Source organism: Falco rusticolus, chromosome 6, assembly GCF_015220075.1.
Source record: "Falco rusticolus isolate bFalRus1 chromosome 6, bFalRus1.pri, whole genome shotgun sequence".
In the NCBI taxonomy this organism is placed as follows: domain Eukaryota; kingdom Metazoa; phylum Chordata; class Aves; order Falconiformes; family Falconidae; genus Falco; species Falco rusticolus.
Genome location: NC_051192.1, coordinates 83127681 through 83153573, shown reverse-complemented (window position 1 = coordinate 83153573; position 25893 = coordinate 83127681). Strand labels below are relative to the sequence as shown.

Here is a 25893-nt window from a genome sequence, read left to right as displayed (position 1 = left end):
CCAAATTCCTAGCATAGACACAGCCGAAGGTTTATAGTTTTTTGCTTTTTTTTTTTTTTTTCTGCCAAAGGGAGCATGTTCCTGTTTTAGGCACCACGTCATGGGCAGAAGGGAGGCAGAATGATGTTACAGTCAAGGTGCATGTAGTTCAGTCAAGAAAATACTGACAATTCTTACATTCAACAGAATTCACCTAGCAAGTGAGCTCTCTGCTATGTGGCTGAGCTGAATGACCAGCTCACACCAAGGACTTTATTAGACAAATATACACAAATGCATACAAACCCACATTTATCACTATTAATCTTCATTTGTTCAGGAGCAAGACTGAGAGTATGGGTGAGGTGAAGGGACTAATTGAAACAATATTATGTGGACATACAGAAAGACATGATTCACATCGCACATCTTGCATTCCTATTAATAGCTTGGGCGGTACAAACAACCTGTGTGAGTAATACAATCAAAATTCTGTCAGAGAATTACTGATCACACTGGCAAATTAATAAAAAACCCCTTTTCCTTCCAATAATACGTGTTTGTCATTAAAGGGGCAGAGCATGTTCATGAACTCAATTAATGCTTCTATTAGCAGCCGCATTACTAGTATCATTCATAATTAGAAAGATCTCTTTAACTCATGCAAATATTCTAAATTTTTTGTGACGTAATTTACCCCAATTCAATTTCTTGCTACAGTTCTTAATGATTTCTACTGATTCAAAGCCGCGTGGGCTTTCACATTCGAGTAGGGCAGAAGAGTAAAAAAATCTAAAGTATACACGTACCCTAGGTGAAGTACTGTGCTGATAAAGTTCTACTTCCCCTATATTTAGACAGTTTATTAAAAGAAAAAAATATGCACCTTTATCTAGTGTCCATTAATGAGGGGAAGAGAAGTGAAAAGAATTGCACATCAATGCAAATAATCCTTAATTTATACGAAGTGCCTGTGTACCTTTCTGAACTGAGAAAGCGTTAATGCAATGATTCTGCCTGGGAACGATCTCCCGTCTTGTCTCCCGTGAGTGGGGGGGATTTATGGGGGCTCACACCCCCTCCCCGCCCGCAGCCAGGCGGCGGGGCCGGGCTCCCGGTGCGGAGCAGCGGCCGGCGGTGGCTCCGGCCCCCGGCCCCGGGCCCCCGGTGCGGGCTCCCTTCGGCAGGCTGGCTGCTGCCTCTCATAGGCCGAGTATTTATTTTAAATAAATTAATAATCTGGCAAACCGCGTTCAGCGCGCCGGCGGCTGCACGATACTCTGCTGCTGCTTTCAAACAGCATTCGCTTGTACACATTCAGATCTTAAAAGCTTCCTGGTTGCCCCCTCCCCCCCTTTTTTTTTTAATAAATGCATTGGCACACAACACTACGAACACTTTTCTCCTGGCCAGCTGGGTCGCCTTTCCAGCGGGTACGCTGAGGCTCACCCGGCCCCCCACGAGTGGCACCCCGCGAGTGGCAGGCGGGGTGGCGGTGCTCCCCGCTCCCTGTTCCGCAGAGCAGCTGCGGCCAGCCCACGCTCCTGCCCCGCGGTTACGCGGCCATAACGGACTCGCAGGGGAATTGGACGGTGAATCAAAGCTTAACCCTCCCGCCCCTGCCAAAAACAGACCCTAAAAGCCCACCCGACCTTGGCCAGCCGGGGTATCGCTGCCCGACGCGGCGCCGCACGGCTCTGCCCGCCGGCAGCGCGCCCGGCGCCCGGCAGGGGGCGCCCGTGCCACACGGCTGCGATAAGCGGCGGCGTGGGGTGGGGGTGGGGCTTCCTTGCCTGCACCGCCCTGCGCCCCGACGCGGAGGGGGTGCCGAGCGCGCGGCGGGACCCCCGGCGTTTGGGGTTTTTTTCTGGGGGGGCGGGTGAACCGTGCCAGCTCGCCTGGGCCAGGGGTTTCCCCGTGCCGGGCCCGGCAGTGCGGCCCCCTAGCGGGAGGTCATGGGTAGGGGTGTGTGATGAAAACGGGGGTGAGCCCCGTCGGGCGGCCTTCGCACACCGCCCCCCGCCCCGCACCCCCTTTTGGCAAAGCGCCCCGTGGGGAGGCGGCACGTCACACCGCCGCGCGCCGCCATTGGCTCCTCCCGCCGCGCGTCACAAAGCCGCGAGCGGTGACGCAATGGCGTGTGTGTGTGTCTGTGTGTGTCTGTGTCTGTGTGTGTGTGTGTGTGTGTGTCTGTGTGTGTCTGTGTCTGTGTGTGTGTGTGTGTCTGTGTGTCTGTGTGTGTCTGTGTGTGTGTGTGTGTGTGTGTCTGTGTGTGTGTGTCTGTGTCTGTATGTGTCTGTGTGTCTGTGTCTCTGTGTGTGTGTCTCTGTGTCTGTGTGTGTGTCTCTTGTGTGTGTGTGTGTGTCTCTGTGTGCGTGTGTGTCTCTGTGTCTGCGTGTGTGTGTGTGTCCCGGTTCTCTCCGCATCGCCTGGCTGCGCGCACCGGGGGCCTTTGCCGCTGCGCCCGCCCGTTCTGGAGGCCGCGGGGGCTGCTGCATGCGCGGGGGGGCTGCGCGTAGTCTGTTTTCAATACTATTTCTACATTTATCTGGCACTTTTTTAACAGGTGAAAAACAATCATCCATTGCTATTAAGTAAAATATCAAATAGAATCTAATTTATATATATGTCTATGTTTATGTAGTGCGTATACACCGTACACGTTACTTTTCCGGCCCCGCAGTTACCGAAGTTGTACTTTGTAGGCAGGATGCTCCCCGGAAGGCACTGCCGCGTTCCTATCCTCGGGATTTCTCCCCCCCTTCCCCCGGTCCCGGCGGGAGGCCGGGCGGGCAGGGCGCGCTGGCGCTGCGCTGCCGCAGGCGGCTCTGAAAATCCCGGTCTGGAGCTGAGCAGGTCAAAGCGCACGGTCCGGGATCCCCGGCATCTGCTCGGCGCAGCGCCCTCGCCAAATTCCTGCGCTCTGGTATGAAGGTTGGCTGTGCCTGGGGTGACCGGGAATGTCAGCGGGGGGGAGGAGGGGGGCGTAAAAAAGGCAGGGGGAAAAAAAATAGGCGGAATGAATGGCAGCGCGGAGCCGGGTGCCAGCGGGCGCGCATCTTGGCAGGGCAGGAGGGGGGGGCCGCGCCCCGCGCGGGTGCCGGGCGGGTTGTTACACTTGTTGCCTCCCCGCTCGGCCAGCGGCCAGATCCGTGCGGGAGGGGGGCTGCGCTGCGCTGCGCTGCGCGGGTTTTCCAGCGGAGCCGCGCGCGGGGCGGGGCGGGACGGCCGCGCTGTGCCTGGCCGTGCGCTGTGCGCTCCGTGCCGCTCCGTGCTGTGCCGTGCCGCTCCGCGCCGGCTGTGCCGTGCCGTGCCGTGCCGTGCCGTGCCGTGCCGTGCCGTGCCGTGCCGTGCCGTGCCGTGCCGGCTGTGCCGCGCTGTACGCTCCGCCGGCGCGGAGGGGCGGGCGGCGGCGGGAACCGGCGGGGCGGCCCGTGGGTGCGCAGGGCGTGGGCGTGCCGGGGGCACCGCCGAGGCCGGCCATGCAGATGGAGGGGGCGGGACGCGGGCGCCGTGACTCGGAGCCCCGGAAGAGCGGAGAAACCCCGTATAAAAACTACTGGGGACCTTTCCCGGGCAGAACTACGAAAGCTTCGGAGACGGCGGCAGCCCGTGGCGGCAGCGAGCGGGGGCGGCCTCTGCCCCGGCGGGGACGCGGGGAGCGGCGCAGGCGGCGGCTCTGCAGGTCGGGCGCCTTCCCCAGCCCTGCGGCACCGCCTGGCTCCAGGGGAGCTTTTTCTCCCTCCCCTTTTTATTTTTTGAATTTAATCAATAGGTGTCGTGTCCGTCGCCCCCCCCCCTCCTTTCCCCCGGGAAGGGGCGGTGGGCGCCGTCCGGCGGCGCGGTGCGGTGCGGCCGCAGGGGGAGCGGAGCTGGGGCGCCGGGTGCGCGCCGCTGCTGACCGCTCGGTTTTCCTCCTCTTTTGGTAGGCGAGGGAGAGGGGCCCCGGGGGGGCAGTGAGGAGCCGCGGCGGTGCCATCCAGCCCGGGGAGGCGGCGGCCGCGCACCATGGCAGACGATGAGAAGGCCGGCGGTAGCCCCAGCGGGAGTTACGCGGGCGGCTGCGAGAGCGCGCACTGCAACGTGCTGAGCTGGGAGCAAGTGCAGCGGCTGGACCGCATCCTCAGCGAGACCATCCCCATCCACGGCCGCGGCAACTTCCCCACGCTGGCCATGCAGCCCCGCCAGATCGTCAAGGTGGTGCGGAGCCGGCTGGAGGAGAAGGGCATCGGCCTGCGGGACGTGCGGCTAAACGGCTCGGCCGCCAGCCACGTCCTCCACCAGGACAGCGGCCTGGGCTACAAGGACTTGGACCTCATCTTCTGCGCCGACCTCAAAGGGGAAGCCGAGTTTCAGACTGTGAAGGACGTGGTCTTGGACTGCCTCTTGGATTTCTTGCCCGAGGGGGTGAACAAGGAGAAGATCACGCCGCTCACCCTCAAGGTAAACCTGCCCTGTGCCCAGGCGCCCGGAGGGAGCAGGCGTAAGCGCCAGCCTGCGGGGAACGGGGCACCTTCCCCTCCGGGGTGGGGGACGCAGCACCCCCCTACCGCCACCCCCCTCCCCACACCCGCCCCGAGACCCACAGGGACCGTGAGTGATTTTTTTCGCCCCACACTTCAGAGCCGGGAGGAGTTTGCAGCAGAGCATCCTGCCCGGGGCTCCTCGGTGCTCAGCCTTTCCTCCGGGGCTCCCGTTGGATTCCCGGGAGCGCCGCCGTACCGGCGGGGCCGTGTGTGCCCGGCGCGGCACGTCCGCCAGCCCGGCCCTTGCGGCGGCGCCTCCGCCGCGCCCGGCTCGCGGCTCCCGGGGGGCGGGGGGCAGCTCTGGGGACTGCGGGGAGGCGGCTGCGGCTGCGGCTGCGGGGCGCGCTGCCCTGTGCGCTGCGTGCCCCGGCGGAGCGGGGTCCTGCCGCCGCCCGGGGGCCGGTCGCTCGAGCTGCCGGGCTGGATGCCAAACGCCGTCTGTGTTTTTCAGAGGGATTTTTTGCGGCGTGGGGCGGATGTGCGGAACCTGCACGGAGAGAGCAGGAGTGCGGGCAGTGAGCACTCGCTGCGGTTTTTTTGTGGGGAGGGGAGAGAGAAGGGGAAACCGGTAAAAAAAGATTTCTTATCCGATTGGGTCGGTGACCTTTTGGGTGAGTGCACGCATATTTGGCATCTCTGCCGTGGGCTTCACGTGTAGATGTATTTAGAAGTGACTGAAAGCAGCAGTGTTGCTATACGCTTCCCCCGGACGACACGGTCCCAGCAGAACACCCTCCCCTATCCGTCCCCTTGCAGTGACAGCTCTCTAGACTCTCACATGAAGTATTTCTGCTCCGGTTCCTATCTGCAGGCTTCTATGAAACACAAGGATGGGGTGGAGGTGGGGGTACGTGTGGAACAAACGCAGCGAAAGGAAAAGTTCTTGCATTTGTGTCTTCATTTGTTCGTTTTGTCTTTCCAATTATAGGAGGCTTATGTGCAGAAAATGGTAAAAGTATGCAATGATTCAGACCGATGGAGTCTCATCTCCCTGTCCAACAACAGTGGCAAAAATGTGGAGCTGAAATTTGTGGACTCTCTGAGGCGGCAGTTTGAATTCAGTGTCGATTCCTTTCAAATCAAGCTGGACTCCCTGCTGCTTTTTTATGAGTGCTCAGAGAATCCGATGACTGAAACTTTTCACCCGACTATCATTGGTGAGAGCGTCTATGGGGATTTCCAGGAAGCCTTTGATCACCTCTGCAACAAGATAATTGCCACCAGAAACCCAGAAGAAATCAGAGGAGGTGGTCTTCTGAAGTACTGCAACCTTTTGGTAAGGGGCTTTAGGGCTGCCTCCGAATCCGAGATTAAGTCCCTGCAGAGATACATGTGTTCGAGGTTTTTCATTGACTTCTCAGACATTGGAGAACAGCAGAGAAAGCTGGAGTCCTACTTGCAGAACCACTTTGTGGGATTAGAGGACCGCAAGTATGACTATCTCATGACCCTTCACGGTGTGGTGAATGAGAGCACAGTGTGCCTGATGGGGCATGAGAGGAGACAGACTCTGAATCTGATCACCATGCTGGCCATCCGGGTCCTAGCCGAGCAAAATATCATTCCCAATGTGGCCAATGTCACCTGCTATTACCAGCCAGCCCCATATGTAGCAGATGCCAACTTCAGCAATTACTATATTGCACAGGTTCAGACGGTGTTCCCTTGCCAGCAGCACACATACTCTACTTGGCTGCCCTGTAATTAAGGACCGAAATTAGTAGACCGGTGGGGAGAACGTTTTCTAAGATGTAGGAAGGGGCGACGCGTCCCTTTGAAATGGGGTGTTTTGTGCAATGATGATCTGCTCTGGTTTTCAAGCTTGGGAAAAGCTTGTGGGTATTCTAATAAACAATGGGAGCATGATCGAGAAAGAGCCCCAAAATAATTGGATCCTACCCCAGAGCACAAGAGGCCTGTCATTAAAAGCAGCCAGCTTCCCCTGAAATAAGCGAGGGAGGAATGCTTGATGACAATATGGGTTGGCAGTATCTGCTCCCATAGCTTTGGCATAGAGAAGGTGGGAAAGCCTTATTTTATTTTTATTCTTACTCTAGAATGGGATCTGCAAAAGGGAGAATATGAAAGAAACAAAACAAACAAAAAAAAAACACAAAAGAAAAAAAAAATTACAAAAAACAATTCTATATATATTCAGGAATTAAAAGTTAGAGGCATAAAGCAGAGATAAGCTGAATAAAAATGTATATTGGAATTACTGCATTTGGGGCTTGCAGCAAGTGCTGTCTATGGATTGACTGTGTAGAATGTATAGCTTGCTTGACTAGAATGCTTTACCAGAAACAGCTTGCTCCAAATGAACAGTAGTGGATTGGTACAGTTATAAAAACAGAAACACGTACGATGACAAAGTCCATTATTTCCAGCTGTGTGCATGCCTCACATTTTAAAAATGTGAGAATGCAGGAAAACCAGCTGTGGCAAACAGAATATACTCAAGGACCAAAGATTTCACAAATAAGTTATCCGAGCAAAGAAGATACAGTAGAGTATATATATATATATATATATAAACAAAAAGAAAGATGTTGCTATATTTGTACACATCAACAGTAATCAAAAGTGCCTGATGCCTTCATAAAATTTGAAGTGAGAAAAAAATATAGTTTTGTGGTTTAACCATGCATTTTGTTTTATCAGGGACACAAAGATTAAAAACAAAAAAACCCCATAAGCTTGTGAATAAGTGGTGGAGGAAATGCCCTATTTTTTTTCTTGGCAAATACCTGTATAGAGTTAATGTTATGTTGGTGTGCTATTGTCCTAGGTACGTGTGTGTATGTGTGTATATATGTTTGTGTGTGTATATATGTACATGTTATAGGTGTATATCTATATATATACACACACAATATATATTAATGTGGTCTAGGAAAACGTAGCAATTAAGGAATGTTTAAATAAAGTACTATGTGTTTTCCAGTTTGCAACGGGATGTTATAGGACAGTGGGCACCTTGCAGTGAATTTTTAACCCACACCTGAGAAATTTGGAGTAAATGAACCAGTCAGGATTAAGGTGGGATTCAGATAATGTCTTTGGTTGCAAGAACAAGGATTACAGTAATTCAGTGGGTTGCTTGTGAGCCATAATAATTCCACAGATGGAGAAACATATGACTAGCTGATTTTTTTTTTTTAACTATTTTGTACTGTAATGCCATTTTGACATTTAACCCACTAATGTTGTGACTGCATACCTCCATGATGTGTAATTCAGTGGAACGTGGATCAAAGATAGGTTTATTTAAACCCCCTGACAGCTAAAGAATATTGTATTAGTTGGTGATTTGAACACTAATTGTTAATATTTAAAGGAGTATTTTTAATAGAATGCATTACGCATTCCAGGACCACTAGAATTTAGCAAATGTGAAATGAACCCTTTTTAAGAGTGTTGCACGATTGCTTAAAATTATATTTTATATATATATATTATATATATATTTTTATGCAAATATTAAACATCTTTGATCTGGTTGTCACACTGCATTTACAATTTCAGTACTGTACTTTATTTAAATGGAATCACTTTACATTGGAACGGTAACTATTCACTTTCATTTCCCCTCCCAAAAGACCAGCAGGGGGAAAAAAAATCTGCCTCCGCTGTTGTTTTCACTTCAGTGCCATCTCTGAAGGTGTTAAATTCTGTGTTGGACTTTGAGAACCTAATGACTAAGTGACACTTGACTGTAATATTTTGCTTTTTCTGACTGAGGGCGGGGGGGGAGAAAAGAAAAGAAAAAAAAAAAAAGGGAAATCAGGCTTTTGAATGAAAACTCACTGTGGCCTGGCTGGTTGCAGCAGGGTCTGGCGCTGGAGGAGGCAGGGGAGCGCTGGTGTCCTGGCAGTGTGTTTGCCCTGCGGAGGGAGCAAGGTACATCTATTTTTGTCGCGCTTTGTACTTTTCGCTCTGGAGGCTGTTTAATAGGAACCCGATTTGTTTACTGAAGCACCTTCCCTGCGAGTCCTTCAGGAAGCGTAAAAGCTGGTTCGTTGCCATTCCTGGCACTGACTCGCAGACCTCGTCCCCACCTCCCCTTCCTCCGGCGCTTGGCCGCAGCCGCCCGCCGGCCGCCTGGTCCCCCGGTCCCCGCGGGGTCCCCGGGCAGCCCCCGAGGGTCCGGCCGGCAGCGCCTGGCCCGCCGTTCCCCTGCCTCCGGCTCCTGGGAGGGTTTGCTAGCGGAAGCTACGGGGAGGGCTGGGGAAATAGGATCAGCTGGTAATGTGGTATGTCTTCTCTGCCACAACTATTTGCAGCAAATAAATGAGTCATCTGCTCTTTAAAAGGGGTTGAGAATCTATAGCTGTGCCACAACCACAAAACACTGATAGTACATGACGCGATGTATTTTTCCTTTGAAGGACCCTTTTTTTTTTTCCATTGCTTGAAAGAAAGTTTTGATTTGCTTCCTCTCAGCTCGAATTTTATTGTGGTTTTTTGTTTGTTTGTTTGTTTGTTTTTAATGATTGACAGCAGCTAGTTACCTTATAGTGCATGCAGCGGGGCTCTGAGCTAAACTGCACCTTTCAGCATTTGCATTTTGATACATATATAATATGTTTTTATTCTGGATCTGTTTTGCATATGTTAATGATCAAGTGGTGGAACTGGTGGAGCTTTGTTTTGTTCGTGACTGGTAGCTTAAAAGGTGCCTGGTGTTAGAGGTGGGAAGAAGGCATGAGTTCAGGCCAAGAGTAAAATAAGAAGCCCTTTTCAAAGATGGTTTATTTCTGCGGTTTGCACACCTTCCCCACTGTAAAGTCTTAACTTTTTTTGGACTGATTTTTCCGCTCCTCTTCAGCACACTGGTACTTTTAAAGTTAACGACCGTGTTCTTGCTTTGTAGACTTCATTTTTCCCATCCAATCAGATGTAAGGTTAGAACTTGTGCTACAAGAGACAGTGCCCCTTTTAAAGAGCTGAACTGATTAAAAACATTGACCTGATTACAGTAAAACTGCTTGTGCCGCAGCTGAATTTACTGCTAACCAACAGGGTGCTAAACCAGGTTAAATGTAGCGATGGTGAAACAATCCAGAGCTTTGAAATGGGATTTTTTTTTTTTCCTTAGATGTAGCTGTCCTCCCAAATGCAAGAACATTTCTAAAAATAGAAGGGCAATTAGAAAACCAAATCGATGGTATTTTCTAGTTTCTCTTATTGCACTTAAAATATTTTTTTTATCTTGCACAAAGGCCTTCACACAAATCTTCTAAACACCTCTTATTAAATGCTTGGTTTGCATCATGCCCAAAGCTCCTACCAGTTCAAAAAAAAAAAGCTTTTTTTAATTGAGAAAATGAATTGTGTTAAGAAAACTGCACAGAAAAGGAAAAAGTGTAATTGCATATTCAGCTCCTATTTGAATATATTCTTTTGTATGGTTTTCTTTATGCAGTTTCCCTTGCAAGAAAGAAAATCAGTGTACTGTTTTGCTGTTGTAATAATGGTTTGCTAACAAAATAAATAGTAAAAAAAAATAAAAAGCCTGCAAATTTCAAGACAGCTTGGCTAAAGCACTGCAGGCTCCTGCAGTCTGTAGGAGTCTGTGCAGATTTGCTTTCCCTCAGATTTCCTTACAACTGTTGCCTTCTGCAAGGCATCCTGTTGCAGCAAACTGCTCCTTGGGTTGCTCTTTTGGAACATTTTGACTATAGGCTTTGTCACAGAGAGAAAAAGAGCTGATGGAAAACAGACTCTAGAGGGAACAGATTGTGAATTTTGTTTACAGCATCCAATATTTGGATTTTTTTTGTAAATAAAAAGAAGTTATTTTTTTCTATTGATTTGTGTCTGCTGTCTTCCGTGTCTGAAATAGCTCTGGCCTGGTCCTACTGAATACCAAGTTTTCTTTCATTAAAAAGGGACAAGGGTAGCACTTTTCTGCAAAGAGCAGCGTTCAGCTGCTTTCCGATTGGAGCACAAGATGCTTTGAAAAGCCCTGCCTCGTGCCAGCCAAGTTGGACTGGCTGCGCTCAGCTGCAGAGGAACCTCCCCAGCCACTGCCAAGAATACTGACTCCAGCGCTGGTCGGGCTGTGCACATGGTCCCAAATCCCCAAACTGAAACAGCGCTGCACCGGCCCCGTGCTCTTGCTGCCTTCCGACTTTAGATCTGGGACCGGATCTTTTCGTGATGCCCGTGACTTGTGCGTCACGAACCACCATGCTGGCAGCAACATGAGGGTCCTGACGCCCTTGAGATGTATTTGGTAGGGGCCGATGCTGCCACCTGATAATTTCAGTAGGTCTGGGGAGCAATGGGGTGCTGCTCCTTGGGTGTAAAGGCAGAGCCGTCTGTAGTGGATGGATGCTGCATATAGTGCAGCTCGAGGAGCTGCTGGAGGGTGGGGATGCACATGCCCATCTGATCCAGCTTCTGAATCGGTTCAGTTCCTCCCACAGATTCAACATTTGCTCTCCTTCCCTGCCCTACAATGCTGTCCTTGTCAGCAGAGGTATTTTCTATTTTCTGTATTTACAAGGGAGATGCCTCAGTAATGAAAGCTGATTTCCTCAAAAGGCTCTTCAAGGGTATGTAAAATATTAATTTACAATGTTCGTGGCAATACTTTTTCAACCAGGGTGCCTCAGACTGACCCAAATTTGAAAAATACTGACTAAGACTCCGCAGTGTAGCCCTTACTAGGCTCATTCATGCACATGGGCTTGGAAGGCTCACACCAGCTAAGCGCAAGCGTGAATGTGCTTATTGTAATGATGAGTGAACCTGTATTCCCCTGTAAAAACAAACAAACAAGCAAGCTGCTGGGACTGCTCATTTTTCCAGGCACAGGAGCAACCCCCTTACTGAACGCCGGGCGCCTTCTGCACAGTGCCTCTTTTGAAACCTGCTGGGCACGGGATGGGACTGTTGGCCAGCGTGGCCGGGAAAGGGGGATGCACTCGGCATCCCTGCCCACGCGGCATCAGCATTGCCTTTCCTCCTGCGTTACTGCCAGGAAAGGGAGGGAGAGGTGGCCTAACGTTTCCTCCTGTTAACTCGCTCAGATATAAAATATTTCAGGCAGTCTGACAAAGGTGGCAGCAATGCCCAAAGACACAGATGGAAACTGGGGGATTGGAAACCATCTAAATCCAAATGCCTCTACTTGCATCTAAAAATCCAAGCCCAGATGGATGCTCTTACATTTAGGAGTTAGTTAGTCCCAGTTTCTCTGCTTAAATTTTGGGGGGAATTTATTGAGAGATGAATGCCAGTTGAGTATCTGGAGCATTGTGATTCCTCCATCCCAAACTGAGGAGGAATATGATGGGGACACACTTTAGTAGGTTGTGTTTTTGTGGAGGGAGGAGCATTCAGGACTGAGGAAGAGGGAGGGCAAAAGCAAGGTGTAAGAATGGGAATCGGCTGGATGACAGCACTGCGGAAAGCTAGAGGGCATACTGAGAGACTAAAGGGAGGAGCAATTGCTCAAGTCTTTAACTTGTGTTTGCCATGCTAAAATGAGCCTGATCAGGGAAGCTGTCACTTGTAAAGATGGTCTGCAGTTTCTCTTGGCTGCAGGAGCACACTTTTATTTCACTGCGTTAAAAAAAAATAATTAAAAAAAATACCTGGGAACCCTTTTGCCCAGGAATGAAGTGGAGTGTAGGTTAAATCGACCCTACATCCTCTTGTAAATGTATTTGCAGTTCCCTGGAAGGCAATAAATTAATAATGCTGAGTTCAGTTCTATAAACCTGCTCTTGGGAAACCCCAATGAAACTCTGCAGAGGTATTTGTAGCACAGTCATGTCCACCTTGTTCCCAAGTGTTTGTGTGGATCCGGTCATGCCTTCCTGAAACTGCCACCAAGCATCCTTCTCCCTTTTATTTATATGATTTTAGTAAAATTCAGTGCACATGGCCATATGCACTTAGGTAAAGCTCAGACTATGGCTATGCACTGCTGCATTGGAGCTGGTGTAGTTTTGCAGCGATCCCCTAAATATCTATAGAAGTGTGTCAGAAGCAGCTCTGCACGCAGGGCTCTAGTCCAGCTGTAAGAGCACAAGATCAAAGCCTGCACTTTACAGAAGAAATACTAAGCCTTCAAAGGCATGATAAAACATGATGAACAGACTCATCTCCTACACACTTACGTAGCCTTAGGCTGTTCAGAATTATTGTTTTGTGGATGCACAATTCCACCATTTCATGTGGCTGCTGTTTCGTCAGGACTGCGCAATGCCGGTACCTGCCAGAAAATTTTCCTTTTGCAGTGTTTGGGTGAAAAACTACGTACTAGGTACACACCTAAATATTGTGTGCAAAACATGGATATTTTCCACGGTAAAAACATCCCTTAGATTCCCATAATGGCTTGGAGAGCGTAAATTCCTGCTTTTCGAGAGGATCATATGCTTAGACATACTTTGCCTTCTGTTGGACTTGGGGGTGAACAACTCTTCTGGATGAGCGACTCTCCCGGTAATTAAGTTTGTGTTCTGAAAATGGAGAAATCCAGAACAGCCAGCACTTTTAAAAAGTGGAAGTCTCTGGATCTAACCTACATAGGCTTCCTTCTCTTCAGATCCTCTCTTGGAGGGTGTAGAACAGAGTCGATTCTAAAATCACAGCTAAAGACAGTAGGCAATGAATGTGTTTTGGAGAATCTAGGTCATCCTTGCCAGCGTGCGTATCTGGTTGCCTCTCTGCCATTTAAACAAAGGTGGTGAGAGGTGCCTGGAGTAGGAAGGCAGGCATTCCTGAGACAAACGTACATGGCTTTGTGATGATTTTCTCTCAGGGAACATGTTACTTAGAGAAGGTGTGCTTGAAGAGCACTCATGCCTGCAGTGGCTTCATGGCCTTCATTTTATCTGTGAATCCCTTGCTTGGGTCATTCCCTGAACTCAAGACATCCGTGGAGTTCCTACAGCACAGTCTGATGTGGAAAAGTAACTGCAAGGAAATCTTTATGTAATTGCAGCCGTTCTTAATTTAAATCATGCTTTGAGGAAAAAGTAAAGCCACAGCCATTTTTTTCTTAAATCTTTTGTTCTTGAGTAATTTCTTTTGCTCTCACTTCTGCATTAGTGTTCTGTGTTTGCTTCTCTGCTGCCTTCTCATCCTGATTCTTGCAGCAGAAGCAGAGGGATCAGCATCACGTGTTCTTCACGCTATCAGTAATCCTGCTGGTCCCTGGTGTTTGACAGCCGTTGACATAATGTCCATGCTAGATGGATTGTTAGGTGAGGTTCAGCAAGAGGTGGAACAGCTCCGCGTAAACAGGGGTCCTGGGTGTCCTATGAAATGCTCTTGAGAAATACTTCAAGTTCTCCACTAGCAGGGACGTTATTGCATACAGGCTTGAACAAACTGTTACTTGGGTATCTCAAGAAGTGCAGAATAACAGTTAATAAAAAAATTAGCAGAATAACAATTATAATGAAATCAGGGGAAACAAATGGACTGCAAGGTACTTATTAAAAATGTCAGCATCCAAACTAGTAGAGGAGCTCTTCATCAGCTTGAAGGCTTTTATGTGGGCTGTTCATACTCTTTGCAAACCAGACAATTGGCTTTGGGCTAAATTACCGACAGGAAAAGCATATGCTTCTCTTATTCCTCACCTCAGGCTTTGTCATTTAGGAAACAACAAATACATGATAGTTGTCTGCTTTGTGATAGTGGTGTGAGCTGTGCATTGGCTGATTTATGTCAGTGCTGTTTACAAGTAACCCTATAAATGTCAGCCAGTGGTGGAAGTGAAACTAAGAGCTTGGGCCTTCCTCCTTGCCAGCTGTGAACTGCTCTTTTGCATTTTTTATGGCACTGTAAAATTGAATAACTATTTTTTTTTTTTTATAGGTTGATCTTTCTGACTTGCTTTTCGTTTCTTCCCAATCCTCTGTCACTAATAATGTCAAATATTTGGAGTGGGACTTTCTAGTCTGCCAGACTCATTCTTTCCTGTTTTTGCTGGTCATGGACCCCTGTGGGGCTGCGCAGAGGCATTCGTGCTGTCTGCTAGATGCTCGAGGAGCAGCATCTGCTTTTTTGCAGCCACCATGGGTCTTCTACATATGTCACATTTCATAGTGATTATAAAATCATGGAAGTCCCAAGAACTTGAAACTAACCAAATTCCACCCAAACCTAGACAGCTCCAGGTTTGTCTCCAGGGTCTTACAGATGCTGCTTGTCACCTGCCATTCTCTGCCCCCAGGAAGAATATCTGTATTTTATACATGAATGAGGAATGCAGCAGCCACCTTGGATCAGGCTGTTGCTGTCCTTTGTATGAAAACAACCCATTAGGCAGCAGAGCCTCTGCAGGGCTGGACTGTGGCCATCCCACAGGTAATCTGCTACAGAGAAAAAAGGGCTTCAGGTGCTTCAGGTGAGGAACTACTGGCAATCTTTCTGTGAAATGCACACACAGTATTGGCTCAACACTGAACATCTCTTTTCTGGAGTTTTGTGGGCAGCCACAGTCATATCTGCCGCAGATCACCTGGTGCATTACTTGCATTTCGGTTGTCATGGGTGCACATTACTGACCAATGCACATGGAAGTACTCTTTAAACTGTGCTCTTCGACTGCTCAAAACTGTATTCTCTATAAGCAGTGCAAAGCTGCCTAACAGATATTCTCCACTGTCAAGAGCTGGCTCTTTAGACTCTGAAGACATTTGTGTAAGTCTTTTCTACGGGATGACAATCTTCCATCATCCCAGAAGTGCTCTCCCACAGCAGTGGGAATGTCCATGAATGACGAGAAGCATCTGACAGAATTCTGGCCAATGCACTAGACATCTGAGCAAAAGCTGGTGAGGCCAATAAGAGATTTTTTTCCTTTGGCTTTAGCTGGCCTTTGGATGCAGAGGCAGCAGCTACGTCAGTACTCAAGGAGGCATGCAGGGAACACACAATGCAGATTCGGTAGCTGAGCTTGACCCTAGCGTTACTTGCTAGTTCTTTGTTGTTGAATGTTTGCTCTGCAATAGCAACCAAAGGGCATGACCAGGTTAGGACCCATTGTACCAGGCACTGTGCAAACACCCCTGTGCGAGTCCCTTCCCTTAGAGCTTCTCTGTGTGGGGATTTCAATGAGCTTTTTCTTTTCCTTTAGCTGTCTTGCAGTAAGTCAACTAATTTGCTTAAGGCAAGCACTCTTGCTTTTCTAAGAAATTGGATATACACTGCAAAAAGTGTTCCCAAAGAGGCAATTTTCATGAAATATTATGGACTTCTGTACATTTGTTCACTTGCTAAGACTGTCATGTCGAAATCTCAGATTGCTTTCATGAATAGAACTTGCTCTCTTAAAAAGCTGTGTGCTTGATGTGATACATTTTTGTGGCTGAGAACTGAAATCAGTCCTCTTTCTCTGTAGTCAATGCAGAAACAGGTGCATTTCTCTCCCCTCCATCTTGAATTGCAATCACATCAGGAGGTGAAATGGAACAACCGTGGAGTAATGTGCAGCAACGTTAAGTGACTGCAGAGCCACAAGTTGCAAACATGCTGAAGCATCTCTTGAAACTGAGCTTTCCCAGAATGAGTGGGCTTCCTGACTGGGTTTATTGCTTTTTACTTCTATGAAGGTGATACCACAGGGTTGGTTTTTTTGGTTTTTTTTGGTTGGTTGGTTGTTTTTTTTTGTTTTATTTTTGTTTTTGTTTTTCAGTTAGGCTGGCTAGCAGACCCATCAGACTAGAAATTTTCTTAACAAGCAAAGGTTAACTCCACCCTGCAGGGCTACCTTCACCAGTTGGCCAAGGAATCCACCTCCCCAAAATACTCACTGTCATAAATCCACAAAGTCTCAGCCCTAAACTGACAGCAGGAAATCATTATCCTGGGACACACAGTCTCACCGAATGTGTATTATCTCCTGAATATATCAAATTGCAGTGTTCAGAAAAATTGTGATATGCTAAGCAGTTTATACACAAAAGTTGTTAGAAAGAGGGTTTAATGATGGCAAACCACTGTATGTAATGAGGTCGAGGGGAGGGGAGCCTAATAGCAGCCCTTTCTTCTGTAAGTCAATAGAATAATTTGAAACTCGACTGTAAGCCTGTGACTATGGTGGTGCCTGTGAGAGCCATGTGCTGTGGTTATGGGATGGTCTGTGTTTCCATCATCATTCCTTGTTTTCAGGGTTTGTAGTTCAGCTGTAAAACACTCCTCTGAAACTTGATGAGTCCACATATGGTGTAAACCCACAAAAGGCAAGAAATTCAGAATTAGGGCTGGAAGTCCCTGTTCTGCCCCCCTGCCAGGCTATCACACTGTGCAAACTGCCCATCTGGTGGGACAATAGCCTGCGGGTGATTTCCTCCATGCACCTCTTCACAGTACAATTGCTGGCTAATATGAACTATTTCTTTAATATATAATTCCATGCTCCCCCAAAGTATAATGTAGTGCATTGGCAAAAGTTTGGCTCATGTCTCTGATGTTGTGATAAACTAGTGGACATTTTCCCCGAAAGCTTGGCAACAAATACAGGAATTTATTTAAGTAAGAACTTTAGTTACTCTCTGAAAGGCATATAGATTTCTAAATGAATCCATTTGTTAGGTATAGTTTAAATAACATGCCAAGAAAGACCAGACTGATAACCTTTTTTTAAAAGCATTTCAAATATTGTTCAGTTTGGTTGTGCAATAGACAGAAACATTCTTATTTGGAAGGGCTGGGCCCAGACCTATTTATTTTGCACCAGGAATTTTAGATCCATTTTTTCCTAGACATAGTAAAAGCAAGAACTGGCAAATCTAAAAAAAAACAAACCCCACTGATTTCTTGGGAAGGAACGGCTTTGCTAATCAGAGGTCTGGCCAGTCCACCACAGAGAATGTACTTCTCATACTGGTCTAAGCTGACTTTTCTGAAGACCAGTGACAGCTCATGGCTCAGACTCCTTCCTACATAGACTGGGGTTGATGTCATTTCTACTTTCTTCTTTGGACAGATGAGAGTAAAAAGCATGTGGGCTGGAGGAAGCCTCCTGCCCTGTCCCCTTGGATCCAATGGAGGCTTGAGATAAAGAGTACAGCTTGCTTTTTTAGTTATTTACTTCTGGTCACCCCAAAGCTTCATGGGCAGAATACATCCTCACAGTTTACAGCCCTTGCAGGGCACTGACAAGAGCCTGGAAAGAGTGTGGCCAGGCGAAGCGTCAACACACAGTTAGCCTTGACCTGTGCATAGCTGTGGTGCACACCTAATAGGCTGGACGTGCACCAGGGGAAAAGTGACTTGTGAAATCTTTGTTACAATAGAGCTGGGTTATGCCAGCTTTCAGCTTATGAAGGAGAGCTGGAGTCTGGTGGAGCTGTAGGAAAAAAACAGGTGTTACTTGGTGGGAATATGCGATATGGGATTTCATACACTGCTTATGATGGGACCTAAGGTTGGCCAAGGATTTTCAGGTGGCCTACTTGGGATCTTTTCTTATACTGAACACATCAGAAACTCCACTCTCTTCATGCCCGCCCCACACCGCACTCCAGCAACTGCCCCTTTGACCATGGTGTTCTCAGGATGCCCTGGTCTGGAGCAATTCAAACACACCTTGTCCCAGCAAGGGACTTCAAGTCAACCAGAACATCCTTTGTACTCAGGGAAAGAGAGTGACCAAAGGGAATGGAGGCAGGCTGCCACACTGCAAAGCTGAGGGTCATGGACACTTTTGGGGGGGCACTCCTGGTTATGGTCGGCCCCTGTCAGGAGTGGGAATGGTGAGTAGAAGTTGATAGGTCTGTCAGGAAAACCATTTTTTGGTTCTGGGACAAAACCTGAGAAGGCGGAAAGGGACAGGAAGCGGCTTAGGTTAGCACAGTTGTAAATGAGGAGAGAGGATCACAGATGGGGGAAAACTGGCACTGAAACAGGGGATTTAATGATAATTACACAAATCATTTTGTCTTAACTTTGTTTGAGGCATTTTATTCTATCCAAAACAGATAAAATTATTTTAAATGTGCTTCAGCTCTTTTAAAGAATGAGGTCAATGTAGAAATAAAAAAAATGTGATTTCCAGAATAACAACTATGTTAAGTCTTTTGACATTTCATAGTCTAAATATTTACTGGAGCTGTGTGGCAAATTTGTTTTGAAACAGCAAATTTTTCTGGCAGCGTGTGCATGCGTGTATGTTTGCACTCATGTAGTTGTGTGCATATAAGGACTGGATAATGCCTTTTAAGTTTTTCTTTCCTGCTTTTAATTACGTGATTTAAAAGGCAACTTAGGTAAGGCCTACTCAGTCGCAGTTCAGTGGCTTCTGTGAAAAACCAAGTTCTCTTCACTGGTTGTCTTGTGCTCGAAGGAAGGAAGCATGTGCCAACAAAGCTGTCTGTAGGGACTTCCTCTGCTCATCCCCAGAACCTGCAGAGCTAGCACATCGTGTGCAGAGCTAGCATGTATAGCCTTTCCCGTCTCCGAGGGAGAGTCCCAGGAGGGCTACGAGAGAAAACTCTTCGGGAAGTTTCTTTGCTGTTCTGTCACTTTTCTATTCATCTTGAAAGCCATAAAAAACAATTCGGCTCATACATCTGGGGGCAAAGCAAAACCAAGTGTATGTATGTTCCTCATTAATCTTTTATGGACCAAACTTTCTCTCTATTTGCTTCTCATATATGAATTCTATTTATTTCCTCATTAATCTTCAGTGTCCTTCCTTTTTGCAGCAGGTTGCCCGCATGAAATACCTTTTCTTTCTGTGCCAAATCTTAACTTTTTGATGCTGAAATTTAATTTTGTGTGTCAAATTGATTTTTTCCCCATTGTGCCTTTCAGTCATAAACCCTTGATTATCTATTTTTATGGGAAAAAACAAAACAAAACCAAACCCAAACCATAAATAGGAAAAATGTATCTCCAATAAATAACCTGGCACTGCTGCCGTAAGAGAATGTTAATTCTCATAGCCATTGTTATGTCTTTATAGTTTTCCTCTGACATTTATCAACTTTTCATGAAAGGCAGGGGGGTTTCTTTCTCCAACGGACACCTCCCAGCTTGCTTTACAGACACCCGATTTTTGGCAATAATCTGCAGACGGAAGGACGTCTTGTGTCAGAGCCCTGCTGTCTCAAAGACCACGCAGAGATTTTTAGCTTCTTAGCAAGGAAACACTGTGTCTGTGGAAGTGCTTCCAGGGAAGTAGTGAAAGTTTTGGCCTCTCCTGCACGGTGCTGTGGACCTGCTGCATAGCAGTGTTTTCCCTGCTGATGAGCCGAGTGGTTTGGGGAGCACACAGAAACCACGTTGAACCCTACAAGTACCTGTTGGATTGCTCAGCAACTCCCAGGGGCCCCAGCATGTTGTTGGGAATATCCAAATCTGCTGAGTGCAGTGGGATGGGGAGGAGGTGAAGTGGCAAAAGGCATGTATATAGGCTGTTTTGAGGGCTGGGGGGTGCTCAGTGCTGTTAGTGTGCAAGTCCTCTAAATCTGTCAGTCTGTGTAATTCCCTTATCAGAGAAAATGGGGTGGGAAGAATCAGCAAGAGTATTCTGCATCATCCCTTTGCCCAAAGGCAGGATCAGCTGTCCTTAAACTCTTCCTTATTGTACACTATCAGCCAGAGCAAACGAATATCTAACATATTTTCTTGTTGAAGAAAATGAATCAAGCCCTTCAAGTGGGGTGGAAGAAAGTTGGTCCATGTTAGCTCCTCCCCCCTAGAGTCTTATGCCCTCTGGCTGGTCGGGCAGCTGTGAGCAAATGAACCAAACCTCCCTGCCAGGACCAGGCAGGAGATCCATCATATTCCAAAGCTGACAGATGATTAGTGTTTCATATCTCAGACTAACAGGAAACAATGTGTGCTGACGGTGGGTACAGGCAAGGGATCAGTATGTCTCATCAGGATCTGGCCAGGAAGCAAAGAGTGGAAAGATTTCTGTTTAAAGACTTTGCACAGCTGACGTAGAGAGAAAGGATCTGCAGAGTGAGGGCTTCTTCAAGCCAGCAGGTCTGTTTGCCCCATGAAATTCCAGTGCGCTTGAGCCTTTGAGATGGCTCAACACTGAAAGCGAACAAGGCTGGTGTAAGGTACAGGCATTTTGCTTAAGACACCAAGAAAAAAATAATGGGAGAAGTGACATCAAGCTTTATTGCCATGTTTTTGTTTCCTGATGCCTTGATCTTGTGACTCAGTGTGTAACTGTCTGCTTGGCATGGCTGCAGTAATTAGTGTCTGGCTGAGGAGAGAAGCCATGCATGAATGTGGTGTTGCAGCACCTGCTGCCTCGAGCTCATTCTTGCCCAGGAGAAGAGGAAGAGGTGATGTAAAACCCAGAAGCAGAGGATTGAGCAAGAGAGGCTAGGTCTGGGGAAGGCTGCAGGGAATGAGGCTTGGATTGATAACATCAAGGTGACTCATTCCTTGTCTGGGTATTTTTTTCTTTCTTTTGAGATGCGTCAATGTGAGGATTGGTGTATTGGAGCTCAATCCTGGAGACCTGCTTCACCTGTACAGTTATTGCAGATGGATATAGAGGATTTGCTTCCTGCACTGTGTCCCGCTTTTGAAACTGCTTTGCAATCTCCCCTACATGGTTTCCTATACACGGTACCGAGGACTCTTTCTTAAAACAGTAGCTCCTTAGATACATCCCAAGTCTAGTCCTGACCATTAAGTGCCCAAAAGCAGTGCAATAAATTCCCATCTCTTCCTTTTTCTCCCACTACTTGCACTCCCTTTTGTTGGTTTTTTCTGTCCTGAAATAGTTTTTAGTCCCTTCTTGCCTTCCTCACGCTGCCTGGCACAGCCCAATAACAAACGCTTCTCCTTCATCTTTATTGCCATGTCCCTCATAGTGTCTCCTGATAGTTTTGGTGTGCCTGGCAACTAAGTGTTCCTCTCCCTTTTATTTTAGGAGCTACAGTTGTCCCAAACAGAATTTGAGGTGTTTGTTAGTTGTTATTTTTTTCACTTCTGCACAGGGTGTCTGTTGCTGAAAAAGACTGAAGAAAGAAGAATGATTAGAAGCCTGAGAGCAACAAATTCAGACTGCTACACTGAGGCGTGGGTGCAGTTTATGGGGTGCTGTGGAGACTCATCTGGGACATGCATTTCACATTGCATTTTAACTCCCAGCTGTGCCAGGACCTCTGGTCACTGAATGGATTTTGTTTGCCTCCTCCTTAGATACCTGAGCAGAGATTGAAATTTGGTGTTTATTGGAACAGAATCGGTTGACTTCTGGTATGCACAATATATGTTTGATCTGTTGTTTACCTCTAACAAACAACTACCATTTAAAAAAAAATAATGCATCTGCAGAGTCCTATGACCTGACAGACCAGGACTAAAGGATGGAAACTGTTGGGAGGACATTTCATTCCCATAAAAGCTCTTTTCAAGATCTGGGTCCTCTTTGCAGATGACACTGGCTTTAGTAGAGGGAGTAGAAAACAGGATGAATGAATAGACAGGTTTTATTGATATGGGTCTAATTTTGAAAGCCTATCCTGATTGTGTGGTATCTGTAGTCTTGTCCTTTTTCTAACAGGCTTGATGGAGACTGTCTTCCACCGTCCCCTTTCTTTTGGCCTGGTTAATGGGTGGCAGTTCAAATTTTACCTGAATCAGCCCCGTTCCCAGTCACTCTCCCCCTGTTAGCCAGATTGCCCTTTCACCACTTCTAACTCCTCAGAGATTTGTTCTCACCTTTAGGTCTTGGCTGAAAACAGTGCAGGTTATAATAAATTGTATATGAGAACCACAAATATTCACTCAGGGCAATAAAAATGCAAAATTCAATAGGTCATGAGACACCAAAACCCTCACAAAAAAAACCCCAACTTCAGGGGTTGCCCACTTGTCTGGAGTTTCTACCAATGAAGGCTGGCTTACATCCCTATTCCTTTTCAAGCTGATTACTCAGCAAATCTGTTAACGCTTTGCTATACTTTGTGTCAGGGAGTCTGAGCACCAGACTTTGTCACATCCGGAATTTCATGTGCTATCCAGCAAATTCTTTTCTTCACAGTGAAAACTGAGCTGAAAATTTCCTTTAGCCATCTGAGTATACTGGAGAGCATGATATAATCCTGAGGTCTTACTGGTAACTGGTAATGGCAGCAGGTGGCATTATGTAGGAAAATGTGAAAAACTGAGCCCCATAAGTATGAGCAGTGAGGAATCTGAAAGATAAGCAGCACAAAACTGAAAGTTGCACTGAGACCAGTATTTGATTCTGTAAATTGAATCATACATGGTTGTAGAATTGCCTAGAAATAATAAGTAACAATAGCACATTGATGAGAAATTAGAGTATTGCTAAAAGACAGCTCTGTTTTCTGAAAAAATAGGAGAACTTAATAGTGCAAAAAGCAGGTCTGTAGGGCCAAACCAAATCGTTTACCACTGGCTGCAATGGGACCTAGACTTGTTTCTTGTTCTGCACTTCGAGCAATTAAAACCAGTTGTGGCAATAGTGCAGCATCCTCGGCCTCCTGGGCTTCCTCTCCACCAGTGCTGGGCGTCCAGCATTCCAGAGCATGATTACTTGCAGACTCCTGGTAATTTCAGACACTTCAAGATGCCCGCAGTTTCTACTGAAGTAAGCAGCTGCATTCCCGATCTCAGTGTGTTTGGTGCACAATTGTTTCTGTTTAGTTGCCACCGTAGTTTTGTGTTCTCCTAGCCCACGGAGTAGTACGCATTTAATTTCACTGCTTTTGCTAACCAGGAGTTGGCAGAATCCACAGGATCCAAAGACACGATCCAAAACCCTACTGAAGTCAATTGGTTTTGACTGTTGGGCACTAAGTAGGATTCCTGGTTGGACTCCAGCTGTCACCTACAATGTTCACACAGTATAGAGCACATACTCCCTTACGTGAGGTCTGCATTTCTTCTGAGATTGTTGGGAAACCAGATCAAAGCAGTATGTGAATCTGTGGACTTTCTTCTGGCGATTCATTGGGTGAGACACTGACCATCACTTGCCTCATGAATGGATGTGAGAAGGTTTGGATTTGGCTTGCCATCTCAAAATCTGGATCCTTAGCTAGGGTTTATCCTAATATCTGAATCTTAACCATGTCCAAAATATTCTTTGTTATCTCTCTTTCCTTGTGATGTCAGTGACCTTAAAATCCTGCTATGAAGAAGGGAAGGAAAAAAAAAACCAAAACCAAGCAAGCTGATTTTATGTTTCCCTAGGATAGTCTTTTTAAACAGTAGCATTTCTAGGCTGAATTTTCCAGTGATGTGCTCCACTGCAGTACCGCAAGTTCCACATTCTGAGAAGCTGAAATAAAAAGCTGAAGACTGCTCGTATAGACATTATTTTTACCCATTAAGTCACTGTTTTTCCACATTAATCACAGGGTAAAGATATCGGGCTTCAATTCAGATTATGACAGTATCTAATGTTTTTTCCACATACAGCTTCAAAATAGGAGAAGACTTCCTCTCTCATTTTCATGGGAATTTTCTGAATTCCAGTATGTATATTTTTCCAGCTGTAGTATTTTATTTGCAATTGGAAATTGCCACTTGAAATATCACCTTTCCTATGGAAAAGTTGCTAATACTAAATCTTAGAAACATGTTTATTCCAAGTTCTCATGTTAGATAGTCTCTATGCATAAAGCGGTGTCCTGTAATGCTCTGAAATCATTATCTGTAGGTGTCAACACATGGATCTTGGCTTGTTTACTCATGCAGAAATCTGTTGCTACAAAGTTGAAGGACAGAGGGGAGTGGGTTACATCTTTAGTCTAAGGTCATTAGAGGTAAACCTTTTCTTTGTAAATCTGTCTTCCAACAAAACATATTTTGGTTGAAGTGGCCACCTGGTTTCCTTGGGAAGGACTTCACAATAGCAGTGACTCAGCGACTGTGGGGTTGACTTTTTGTCCTCAAGCTCAAAACTGCATCTGGGGAGGCAGGGGACAATGGAAAATCATGGCCTAGATCATATATTATATACTTCATAAACTATATGGACTAACATTCCTATTACAGAAAAAGTTTGTTACAAACCCAGAAAGAATAACCTAGCAAAAATAAATACTCTTATTTGATATTAGGCATATTCTTTCTCCAGAGCATCTAAAAGCATGAGATTCTTGACATTTGTCCTCTCCTGTGTTCCCATCACGGGGTCTTCTCCAGCTCCCTTTGTCTCACAGCAGTAACAGACTTGCCTTCTGTTGATGCCTGAAGCCTCTGGCTAGGCTGACAAGGACGTGATGCTTCCTTCCACTTGCCAGGCTGCTTGGCTGGTCCAGCCTTGTCTCCCCTTGGCTTTGAAGTCTGGCAGATTTCAGAGCCTGGTTGGTGCAGCCCACCATGAAGCGGGGTATTGCCCCCAGAAGCAGGATATTCAGGCCAAAAGCAGTTCGGTTCCTAAGCTGCTTGATGCAGAGATCCAGTCTCTCATGAGGGTGAAGCAGGAGTGGGTGCACGGCCACCATGGGAACGGCACCTCTGTCAGACAAGTGGCAGCCCAGGCTGAGTCAATCCACGCGTGACCTCCCAAGCTAAGCAGCAAAAGACCCAGTGCAGAGGTGCTGCTGAATAGGGCGTACTGCATGGTGATGACTAATGGTTTTAAGCATTGACATGATCCTGGTAAACATTAAAATGTGATGCGCACAGTGAAGTGGAACGACAGGCTCAGTTTAACTGGAGGAACTGGTCTGAGGGTTTGGTGACTGCTTAGGAGGACTGCGGTTTTCCCCTGGGTTCAGTCTGGGCTATTTGGTTGCATTCAGCAGAACAGGTGCTCTCATATGTACTCTGCCTTCATCTGAGAGGCAATAACTTTAAGAAGTTGAGGGATTTGAAAGCTGGGTGTCGTCTTGACACTAAAATGCATTCCCAATAAAGGAGCCATTGACAAACTCCACTGCCAAAGGTAGGAAAAATAGTGTCAGATTTCCTATTTTATGGCTGTTTCAGCACACAAACACTTTCCATCTACGACTTCTCCAAATGGCAAACACTTTTTGCTCATTCAGTGCAGCATGTATGTGCAGCATGTATATATATGAAGCAGCTTTTACTCTCATTGGCCACATCTCTAATTGTTCAAGCTTCAAATTTGCTAGGCACACACAGCACAGACTCTCCAAATGCTCTTTTTTTTGAGGTTTTGCTGAGTGTGCATACCGAGCAGAGAAATCTGTCTGAATTTTGTCACCACCATCAGTAGCTGCTGATAAATAATCATACCTATTCATTTTCATTCTGATCACCACACAGGCACACACTCACAAAACTCCTGAACAGAGAGGTTTTGGTAAATCCTTGAAGACTGTACATCACTTGTTTTTCTCCCTCTCAGTTTCATCACTAAAGAGCCATTTACCATGAAAGTTACAATTTCACCAGTTGCCCTCTGCAAGGATAATCAACTTTTACCGCCCTCCTTTTG

General features: G+C 46.8%; 1 protein-coding gene across 2 annotated transcripts; it reads left to right on the top strand.

The window, feature by feature from the left end:
- Window positions 1-2811: 2811 nt before the first annotated feature.
- On the top strand, window positions 2812-10314 carry TENT5A (terminal nucleotidyltransferase 5A). Of its 2 annotated transcripts, none has more exons than XM_037392442.1 (3): window positions 2812-2905; window positions 3909-4422; window positions 5434-10314. In XM_037392442.1, exons 2-3 carry the CDS (start codon window positions 3988-3990, stop codon window positions 6211-6213), a joined length of 1215 nt encoding a protein of 404 aa, XP_037248339.1. In that variant the 5' UTR covers window positions 2812-2905; window positions 3909-3987; the 3' UTR covers window positions 6214-10314. The 2 variants fall into 2 exon arrangements, with proteins under 2 accessions (XP_037248339.1, XP_037248338.1); XM_037392441.1 differs by lacking the exon at window positions 2812-2905 and adding an exon at window positions 3444-3664.
- The last annotated feature ends 15579 nt before the right edge of the window (window positions 10315-25893 follow it).